The 12,131-nt window shown below is 37.5% G+C and overlaps 1 protein-coding gene across 1 annotated transcript in view; it reads right to left on the reverse strand.

The window, feature by feature from the left end:
* PAK1IP1 (PAK1 interacting protein 1) overlaps positions 1-12,131 on the reverse strand; it is a 999,879-nt gene that overhangs the window by 926,940 nt on the left and 60,808 nt on the right. Inside the window, exon 2 of the mRNA XM_044064976.1 lies at positions 1,085-1,247. Coding sequence (XP_043920911.1) covers positions 1,085-1,247 — 163 coding nt within the window. The remainder of the gene's footprint in view (positions 1-1,084; positions 1,248-12,131) is intronic.

Here is a 12,131-nt window from a genome sequence, read left to right on the forward strand (position 1 = left end):
TCCACCTAATTCCTGTTCCTGCCCCTGACCACTGTGAGATGCGCAGCCTGACAGCACTGAGGTTTTCCTCACTAGAAAGTGAGGACCCAGCTAACAATAAAGGAATGTCTAGGGTTGGCCGCAACTGCAACAGCCCCTGAGAGAAAGGAATACAGAGGTATTGTGGACAGATGGGTAATGTCCCTCACTCCTGTTCCTTCCTCCAATGACAGAGTGGCACAAAGCCACACAAGTGCAAGTCTTTCCACACTAGCAAAAGAGGACCAACACAGTGAAAGATAAAAGTCAGAGTCAATTCCAAAAGAGGTGGTTCCAGAGGAAACCAAGCAATGTTGCCATGCTGGAGACAGATGTAAGTGGTGGATAACACCAGCACCTATGTCTGTCAACTAAAGAAAGCTGAATACCAAATGGATAACTATATGTACATATGTAAGCATGAGTTTACTTGTGTGTTAATACATCAAAATGAATTAATGAAACCACTTCCAAGACAGTTCAACTGAACAGAAAAGACAAAAATATCAAACTCCTTTTACATTAAGAATGTCGTGCTATTTTTATTTTTCTGCTTTACATAATTTACTCCATGTTTTAATATCTTGCTATATTATCCATACATTCGTGTATATTCATAAAACATAACAAAATTATGTCTCCAAATGAAAAAGCAAGCCAACAATGAAGATAACACAGCTGAAATATGAGCCTTCCTAAATCAATATAAAACTTGTCTGACTACCTGTCATTATTTACTTCTGTGCTGCTGTATGAAAATTACATCATTACTTCAGTCATGTTACCCAATTAAATAAAAGAGAAAAATAAATAACTAATGTTAAATCGCGTATGTTTTTAACTTACAATGCTACTCTGAAAATGAATTCTAATTTTGTTGTCAAAAATATAACTGGCAAAGTACAACGTATCAAAACATCTAGTATTAGTAATACAACAAGAATATATGTCTAAGTGACACTATGGTAATAATAATCATACACAGCAGCTTTATATGTTCAGTAATGATGGAGCAAACATATTTGTGTATGCAATTATATAGTGTGCAAAGAAAGAAAAAGCATACCATGGTGATGTAACAAGGTGCCATGTTCAACTCTCTTTTTCATGTCATAAATATAGATGGTCTCATCCTTACTGCCAGTTGCAATGTATCTGTCGCTTACAGCCACTGCGGACAAAGAAGCAGTATGTGCATGATGTGTAAAGTCAGCTACCGGTGACCAGGTCTGTAGGTAAGAAAAAGTGGGAGGGTGACAGAAGGTAAAACAGGTTAAGCAATTTTTTCCAAAAACATGGACTGAATCTAGAGATGATCATCACATTACTAAACTTTAATTTTCCGCTATTTTGTCTTCCATCCTTACAGTTCTGAGCACAAGACACTCCATTGTACTAGAAATAATTAATGCATTCTTTAACTTGTATGAAAGAATGGAGGATATGGATTTATTTTATTTATTTATTATTTGTTTACTGAGAAAGTCAGACTGGACACAGGTCCTTTTTCTGTGGAGGCCTGGGGAGAAAAGCTCCAGTTAAGCAAAATTACAAGTTTGAGTGACATTTATAGGTAATACAAGACCACACAAAAACAAAGTTTATATACACTGCAAAAGAAAAAGGCTCGTCTGCAAGCAAGCTCAAAGTGTCAAACATAAAAGTTACAAAAAGATATGTCTTAGATAAACATGTACAATAGACATCACAGTATGAGTATGTACATATGTATTCAAGTCATTTGTCATGCTTGGAAGAAAGCGAGACTCCTGAGAGGAGGAGGAGGAGAGGACAGATGCCTCAGTTAGGATTTATTGGGAGGGCAATGAGATACAAAGTTAAAGATGTAGAGTTGAGCAGTTAAAGGTCTTGTCTAGGGCAGTTACAAGAACAGAGCCAGGAGTCTTTCAGGTGTAGTTTTAGGAGTCTTTTAAAAACTGTGTTAAAGAGCAGCAGGTAGTAATTTGAGTGGGCAGTTTGCTCCATATGTTAGGTATGTAGTTTGAGCACAGTGATTCTCCAGCTGTGTTATTTGCTTTTGTGGTGTCTAGTAGGAATTTATTATTTGAACGGAGGGGTCTGGAAGTGATGTATGGTTGTAATAGTTTTTGGAGGGCAGGTTTTTTTTCTGGCTGATGCAATATTTTGTGGGCAAAGGTTAACTGATTAAAGTGTAGTAGCTGAGGAAGTTCTAGCCATTCTAGTTTAAGAGCTGCACAGTGATGTGTTCTGTATGGGGCATCAGTGACAAACTTGGCAATTTTATTATTACAAGCTTTGAGTTTGGTTAGTTCAGATTTGCAGAGGATGGTTAGGATTGGGGAGGTATATGAGGGAAGATAGAGGATGCGTGCGAGCAAGAGTAGCTTTTGAGTGTCTAGTTAGGAATTGTTTGCTTCTGTAAAGTAAACCTAATTTCTTGTGAACCTTCTTAATGGTTTGTGCTATGTGTATATCGAACTTCATGTTGTCAAGTTCTACACCCAGCAGTTTGGTATGAGTTGTAGGGGTGATGGTGGTTTTATTTCTGGATAGGACGGTGAAAGTTTGGGAAGGGGTCACTTTTGTTGGGGAGAAGAGAAGGAGCTTTGTTTTGCTGGGGTTTAGTATGAGTTGGGAGTTGCTGATCCATGGTTCTACGGACAGGAAAGAGTCTTAGGTTGTGGTGTAGAGGTCATGAAGGGAGGAAGCTGTGCAAATTAGCATAGAGTCATCTGCATATTGTATGACAGTGGCTTGTAGTGTGACGGTGTGGAGCTGATTGGTGAAGAGTAGAGGTCCAAGGATGGAGCCTTGTGGAACCCCTAAAGGTAACAGGGAGAAGAGGGGAAAGTTGTTCCCATTGGACAGCCTGCTGTCGTCCTGATGGGTAACTTCTGAACCATGTGACAGTGGAGTTACTGAGATTTCGGGTGGAGAGAATGTTGATGAGTTTGTCATGACTGACCATATCAAAGGCCTTTGACAAGTCTAAAAATGTAGCGGAGACAAACAGTCCGCTGTTTCTATAGTGGTTCACTGCATTTGTGAAGGACATTAGGGCTGTGGTAGTTCTGAGAGAGGGGCAGAAACCGTGTTGAGTGTTTGACAATAGTTTATTTGTGCTGAGGTAAGTCATTAATTGAGTGCGTATAGTCCTCTCCAGGATTTTAGATAAGGGGACAGGATGGCAATTGGCCTATAATTATTAAGTTCAGTTGAGTGGATACAATTTATGACTGGATAAGAAATTGTGTAAACATGAAACAATTAAGAACCAAGACCAATAATTGAAGATTTGATTAAAAAAGCATGAAAGAAAGGGCCAGAGACATCTGTTGTTGGTCTAGATTTATTTAACGCATCTGTTATTTCCTGATCTAATTATATTTACCACATTTGTCATTATTAAGGCATGTTCTGTCTATTCTGGATGATAAAATGTTGTTACAGAATTACTCTGCTTTGCGTACATACTACCAAATCCATCACCTGTTACAGTGACAGCTTGATATAGTGAATTACTGTTAAAACACACAGATAAATTGGGTATTACAACCCAGTCTGCAGACTACATCATCAGAATTCAATCTGTAACATGGATACGGTTACATCTCTGACAACAGTTTTCACAGTAATCTCGTTGGCTTACGATGATGTCCCTTTCTACAGCAAACTCCTACTTTTTCCTTATTTCTCAAACTTGTCCCATTTCATCATCAACATTTTCCACTTTGATTTATAACCTTCTTTGTGGGTTATGTACACGAGCCACAACTGCAACATTTTAAAATATCCCTTCCAATCAGTAATTATCAACTACATTGTTCTATGGGGAGAATCAACTTATCCCACTAAGCTCTTGCCCATTTCCCTGCACGATAAATGCCTTTAAACAGTATTGCATTATTGTACATGACTTCTCTGGTCGATAAAATTATTGCCAGACAAGTATATAAAACTAAAAGGAACCAAGACACTTTTACTGCTTTTATCTTACTACTCCTATCCATAAATCAAGAGCTTCCAGTTTCTCAGTTTTTGTATTATCTTTGTGTTTAGTCTTTTCCAACATATCTTTGGCTGACATAATAGAATCCTTTTTAACCCCCCAACTAAATATTTCATGTTATGTCCTCACAAGGTTTACCTTCAAAACGCTGCATCCCGGTTCGTCGAATCTGAAAATGTCATAACCAAAACATCATAAGTGCAGAAACACAAACTCCTGGAACATCTTATTTCCTCTCTGGGAAAGTAACCACTTGGCCACCAACAAAAACGCTACAAATGGTAGCAAACTACACCCATCAAATATACCAACTCCGAGATTGCACTACAGCGGAAAAAGGGCAAAGTTTACCATAGTAGTCAAGTGGTTACTTACCTGGAGAGGAAATACAATGTTCCAGGAGTTCATGCTTCTACACTTTACGTTTTCATCTCTATGAACTGGGCCTCAACATTATGAATGAGAACCCCTCACAAATATAGGTACTGCTGAAGCAATTCATGTGTGGATACATAGTTTGCAGCGATAGCCTATGTTTTAACTTCATTAAATTTATACCCCCAAAAGACATGGAATTGACTCAAAACTTTCCACAACACTGAAATATTTTTTTCTGGATTTTTCATGCACAAAATAATATCTGCAAATAACTTTTTGAGATTGTCAGGTCATTTATATTCTCTGAAAAAAAGCTAATCTTCTTTCTTCAAGACAAGGGGTTGCAGTAGCCAGGTGTTCAAATATAAAGTTGAAAGCATCCTGCATAATGGGCACCAACAGAGGAACCACCTAGAATGAATAATATGTAGCCCAGTGTGCTTTCTGGGGGTGTCTGGTGAAGAAGGTGAAAGAAGACAGTGCTTCACTGCCAGGCATCTCTCCCCTTTATCCATGACTGTCTGGTGGAGAAGCAACACATTCCATCTCAAAAGGATCCACTGACCACCACACGTACCCAGTCAACAAATTCATGCATGCATGTGTAAATATATAAGTCTATAATCGCAACAAAAGGACACAGATCTGGCCCCAACTTTTGCAACACACTTTACTGGTCTCTCTGGACAGGAGACTCTTTACAAATCTCTTGGTAGTCTACTCACCTTCAGAATCAGGGGACTGAAAGGTAAAATAAACATGAACAATGCATGAGTTGCATGGACCTTAAAAGGCAAATCTGAGCACAACAACTACAGCACTCTATAGACTGTTTAAAAAGAAAAGCTGAACAGATCAGCAACTTCAGATGCAAAAAAAGCTACAAATGCTTTACTGATAAACTGATACATGAAAATGCCGTATTTAGTTTTACTGGTACTGAAAATGCCATATTTAGTTTTACTGGTACTGACCTTGTGGAAGGGGATGCCTGGAAGGAGGAAAAATTGTCAAAGTTTATCATTAAAAAAAAAAAGAAAAGCAATAGATTTTTAACATGCCTGCTTTGTTTTCACCAGGATTAAATGACAATTTTGGAATTAAACTGGTTATTTATGATATTTGCATCTCACCACCAGACGGCACCCATTATTAAATTCTTAGTTGAAATGCTACACTTAACAGCTTCTGGCACCATAAACATACACACACAAGTGTTACATTTTATCTCAATTCAGTTCTCTTAAAAAAAAGTTTTGCACATTATTTTTAATTTATAATGTTTCTATACTTTTTGGAAGTGAAAGGTTCTCACTGACTGGACGGCTAAAACTGGTCCTTTCATGTACCTTAAATTCCTATAAAGCACTTTCTGCAGTGTACAGAATGCTGGAATCATTGTTTTGTATTAGGACTGAAGGGAGAAGCACACAAGGGGGAGTTGTAGGGTTAGGGGGCCTTGTGGCATCATGATGGTATCACTGTTCAGGACAACATAGTAATATGGATTGGGATCTTAAACAAGAAGGAAGAATTTTCTCTACAACTAAAGCATAGTGAAGTACCAGTAAAATCTGGCGATGTTAGAGCCACTGGATGACCTGGTGGCTACAAGGCTGACATCTAAAACTCAAACAGTCGTGGTAGTGAAAAATGCAGAGTAACCATACAGAAAAAATGGCAATGCCAATATACAGGACACTGGTAGGACTGATGCCAGATTGGTAAGCTTCAGGGCAAACTCTAGTATTCCAACATATATACCAGCATAATGTCGGACTGGTTCCTTCACCACTGATATGGGGTAGTCGTTGATGATAATGATAGACACTAAAACTGGAAGAGGCATTTGGGTCCTAGAAGGGACCCTGGCCTCAAACATTTAGAAGAGGTGACCAAAAGACTGCAATCTAATCTAATTAGTGCAAGAAAGGACACGTACCTCTCAACTGTCCAGATATTTGCATATTTTTTGTCTGTTCCACTTAAAATTTTGTTTTGCTGGCAAACCACTGGCTAATTACTTAAGAATGAATTCAGAAAATAACACAGTTGAGTTTTAGACTTCATACCCTTCAGAAAATTCATGCTAATGCAAAACTTTTTTTTTATTAACCTTCTAAGTTTGTAAGATAATATTTAAACATTGTATCTAATTTTAGGCCTTTGGCCCCCTACGTTGTATGGTGACATCCAGATTTCTTGCTCTAATTCACAAAGGTAACACAATAGCTGTTTGGGGGGACCTCAACAGCAACTGGGGATCCTCACCAATGATTTAGCGTGTTCCACTGCAATCAAGGTGGGACGTCTGCATCTTTCCCTTGATTTGTGCTCCACAGTAGTACTTTTCTTAAAAAAAGACCACTCAGGGAAGATGATGGCAACCAATTTTACTCAGTTAAGTAACTTAATCTTATAAAAAGACTTCTTCAGACACAGTTAAAAAATAAATAAATGCTCCTAGTTAAATACAAAAGAGGCATCCAAAATACAATTTACATCAGCGTTTAAAAACAAAATATAAAATATAAAACAAAGAATGTAAATATTCCATTAAAACATACATGAATAAAAACTACATTTATTTAATAAAATTTGTCTTTTAGCTCAAACTTAAATATCCTTTCAACCCTGGCATTTTGCCAGTACACAATTGGACTTGTCACTTTAACTCCTTGATTTTGAGCAAATTATTTAAATCACTTCCCCATCCAAATATTTCACTTCATTACTGGGGGGGGGGGGCTTTATAAAATTTTCTACAAATTGTTGAATGTTTACCTATGGCATTAGTACAATCCCTATGCATAACAGCAGTAATGTGCTCGCTAACTTTTAAAGTTTTCTAACAGTCTTTGATAGAAACTATCCCAAGTCTCACATTGGGCACAATAAACTTCAAAATTACTCTCGAAATTGTAATTTTTACTAACGGAAATGATTATGTTAGTGATAAAAATACTGGCGACTTCAAAAACATCTCTACAAAATTTGCATAATTCAGATTTATATCTCCCTTTAATACTCAAAACATCTTTCTGTTGTAAACGCTTTCCAGTAAACCCTTAAAATTCTGATTTTTTTAAACCAACAAATGATGGTCAATCACCTATCTTACTAAATGTCTTTGAAACATCCTCCAGTTATTGTGCACAATATTTTAATACCAATATAATCTACACTAAGTCAAAGAATAGAATGCATAAATAAACCTGTCTTTTTTTCAAATGTGAGGCAACAGCTTCATCCATTTCATTAATTGCGCCCTCCACTGCTTCCACAGATTGCCTGCCATTGGATATCGCGTTGCTGTTCAAAATAGGGGCATACATATCTTGTCTACCTCATCAAACAATGCAGAAATACATTCAACCTTATAACCCCTGTTTAGAAACATATTCTTTAAAATATCTACACCTGCTAAAAATTGCATCATTGGTAGTCAATCTAGATAATTCAATTGCTTGAGTTTTTAGAACTCTTTTTAACATAAGATAGATGCCCACTAGTGGCATGTATATAATTGCTGACATACGTGGATTTCTTATACACAGTGGACTTAAAAAACAGTCCTATCAATATGATGTCCACATTCAAAAACTGAATATTAATCTTATCCCACTTAAAAGTGAAGCGTGAAAATTCCATTCACAACTGGAATGAAGCCATCCTTGTATCTCACCAATAATGCCATGAGTGCCATCTAAAAAACATTGATAAAACGTACGTATAATTTTACATGTCAAAAAAGAAATCACCAGTATGTGTAAGTAAGTGTGTCCTTTCCCATTAATTTAAAGCTACATTAGCGAAAGTGGGAGTTACACAAGGTTGTAGCAATGGAGGCTAAACTTTTTAATAATTCTAAGTAGTAAACAATTAGTTACCTATTGTTCACTACTGGAGGTGGTTTTATGTATTAATCTCTCTCTCTATTAATGAAGGTGGTGGAAGGACAGAATTTTTCACCACATCTAAACCTTTATCCTAAGTAATTACACTATATAAGAAAGTGACATCAGCTGTGACCAATAAAAGATTATATCACTTATCAACCTGAAGACAATTTAGCTTCCTTAAAAAGTGGCAGGAAATCTCTTGTACAAGATTTCGCTTTCTGTACAAACCCATTTAATACTGAATCCAAATAAACTGACATACTTCCTTTTTTGTGCTTGAAATAACCTACCCAGTTTCATTATAGACTGGCCTTGCACATCCCATGATCGATAATTATATACTACCCCTAATAAGAATAATTGGGATCATATCATATCATGGAAGATTTGAGGGGACCCAAGCATTGGATAAAGCATTTAGGAGCCACCTCTGTCCATTAGTAGTAAAGAGGGCAGTCCTGGGCTAAGTTTTCTGTTTCCCATCCATAGAAATAAGTTGCACTTGAAAATGTAAAGGGATGAACTTTTTTATGTGGATAGGGAGTCTGTTCCACAGCAGCGGTATCCTCTGCAAGATATACTTGTCCCTGCAAATCATTCTGTTAATACTGAAGAACAGGTTTAGATCCAGACAGTATTTCTGATATCACTTGACTTGCTGATGTGCAGTAAATCCATCAGTAGTGGGTCAGTGGATGCCTTGTATGCCAAACACAGGTCACCTCTTAGAAGTGTGTAGGATACAGAGGAGTGTCAGTGCTTTGAGTCCATCCATATAGGACATGTTGCCTAGTCCATCCATATAGGACATGTTGTCTAGCCCATGTATCCTTTTAGTAAAGTATCTCTGTGGGTATCATAACTGCTGGAAGCATCTGGACAGATACATGCCAAAGGAGACATTACATTCAATGACCAGCCTAATGAGGGCCGAGTAAAGTGGGACAATGACATCCTTAAATCTAGATGCAATCTCTTTGTATATAAGCTGTGCAATACAGAAGGACTTTCTTACAATAGACATACTGGTCAAAAGTAAAATGTTAAACATAATTGATTTGTTAAACATATAATTTAAAATCTAAAACTGTGTCAACCAAACTTGATCGTTTTCAGATTACTTCATCCAGTAAGAGGACCCCAAATCCATATAGTGCTGAAGGTTTAGCCAAGTTGAATTCTTTCACTTTTACATCTGTGTTTTTCTGACTTAAGAGATGCAGAAGCTTCCCTTGCCTGCAGTATGACAAGAAGACTTTTCTACACATTCAGAGTTAAAAGGCTGCTGTTCTAATCTCATAAATTTTTGTGAACCAGTTTGCGAGCAAACAGATCAAGAAACAGAGTCAGGCTGGAAACCAAAGAAATGAAACCATTCAAATTGCTACTTGCCAGGAGAAATTTGCTATCTGTAGGCATATTAAGTTGTGCCTTAATCCATAACTGGACTGAAAAGGGCCTAGGCTAAGGAATAACCCATAAAAAAGCTGGTAAAAGACCAATTAAGCAGATGATTTTTCTATAAAGATGATAACCCTGCCAATAATAGCAAAATAAATTATCTCCCCAAAAAGTCCTCATAATTTTAAAATTACACCGACTTAAGTGCCTATAAACTAAGCAATACTATAAAAAAAAATAAAAGAAAATAATACAAGGCATTAAATAAATACTACAAGCAGGTAACAATAATATAAGCAAACAAATGCAACTAAAATAAACCTGTTATAAACAGCCTGTGCCACTTCCGCTCAGTCTCAAGGCATTCTGCAGTAGGAAGGAACAGAAGATGTAGAAAATATGCCTTGTATTATGGAACAGATAGTTACAGTTAGCAGCCTGGTACGGTTTTATTTGCCAAATGGTCCTACAACCACCATAGTAGCTCCCATAGCCACAGCTCCAGGTCATCAGCTCTTACTTTATTGTTCTGTGACAGTGACATTGTGCAAAAAAAGCATGCATTTTTTATTTTTTTAAATTTAATTAATGGTGTCAGTACACAAAAATTTTGACTGATGCATATGTGTGTGATCCTTACTGGCACTATTAAAAACATGTAGAAGAGGAAATCTGTCCAACAGCAACAGAATACTATGAAAGTTACTACTTGACAGATTCCACACGTTAAAAATACAACACTGATGACGATGTACAGGGCTGGTATAAGTATTTTGGGGACCCCCAACAAATGTTATGCTGGGGGCCCCCCAAGGCACTTCCAGTCTAAGTATCACTCTGCCACTCTCACACCTCCTAAGCAACCTTTTAGTTCATGCTACAGACTTTTAATAGTATGCACAGACATACCTGTAGCTACAATGCTCAAACTACAAAAGGCCTATGTACCACACTCAAGTCGATCTCACAAAGGGACACTAAACAGTTACTGGCATTTAGTTGCAATAATGATGCATTACAACAACTCTGTACAAGGCTGGACTTGAGTGAAATGGTGCCCTACCACTGTTTCTGCCACCCCCCCAATACACACCTCAGTGATCTCAGTTTCCCCCCATCTTGGGCTCCCCATACCATGCACATTAATTTTTTCTTGCTTTTGTCATATTTTGACTTCAGCTTTTCCAAGAAGCTATGACTTTCTACATGCCCTGAAGTGCATTTTAAAGTTTGTTTTTCTTTTCACACAACCTTTTCATTCAACAATGGCTCAAACACAAACTATGACTAAGGAAAGAATTCAGTGTTGCTGTTCAGTTTTAATTTTCCTAGCATGCTTTTGGCACACTTTTCCAGACCAGCACAACACAGTAATAACCATTTAAGAAATAACCCCAAAATCTATAGAGATTATAGCTGTTCTGGGATGAATTTTAGAGCATTTCCCAACCTTTTAATCCATTTGAGGCTTAAACAAAAAATCATGCAGAAGAAAATAATTTCAGTCTTTTTTTTTCCTTTCAAGAAAGACATAAAATTGTTCTCACTGCTCAATGTTCAAAGCTGACAAAACAGCAGCTCACAATAAGCAAGCAAGCCAACTGTGACGATACACAGGACCTATCAGGTAATATTACCCGTCTCCACAACCCCCCCAAATTGACAGTCACTGCCTATGCATTCCTCTGGTGTTAGAGAGTGACATGAAAGCAGAAGTTCAAATTGCCACAGTCATGTATTTCAAGTGACTGCTGACATAAATATACATAGCATGCCTCCTCACTTCTAATCTCCAAAGGCAGCCACCTGTACACATCTGACTTGTGATTGTGAGGAAAGTGAAAAAAAGCAATGACTACAGTAATGTATTCTATTTTTGCTCCAAGTTGGTACACTGCCCCTATACAAGCTACAGTAACTTTTTTGCACACCTCTGAGGTCTGTGAGAAAAGTAAAGAAGCAAAGACCACACTGTCCCCAGCCCAAACACAAGCTATGATGACCTCCTGTGCACATCTCGAAGGTTTGACTGTGATGCAAATTAAAGCAGTAATAACCACACAGTAGTAACCACATAATTCCCCACCTCCACATAACCTACAGCAGCTTTCTGTATACACACATCTGAGCAGGGCTGGTTTTAGAAAGCTTGCAGCTGAGAGCAGAAGGCATTATTAGTTGTATCCTAACAAGGTCTTATCAAAGTCCCATTCAGGTTAAACAGCATAATTAGAAAATGAGTACTTATTCTCTCCTCATTTCCCCAACCAGCAACAGCTTTTGCGGGTCCCAACACAGTCAAGGGTGATTAAGAGAGCCCCACTATCCATTAATGCAATCTAGGAAGTGGGGCCTTCGCACTCCTAGAATATCTAAGTGTCTGAATGTTCTGTGATGTACTTTATGCTTTACTTCTGAAATATAATTACTTGTTAGTTGCA

This window comes from Protopterus annectens, chromosome 3.part0, assembly GCF_019279795.1.
Source record: "Protopterus annectens isolate FY-2018-M chromosome 3.part0, PAN1.0, whole genome shotgun sequence".
Classification (NCBI taxonomy): domain Eukaryota; kingdom Metazoa; phylum Chordata; order Ceratodontiformes; family Protopteridae; genus Protopterus; species Protopterus annectens.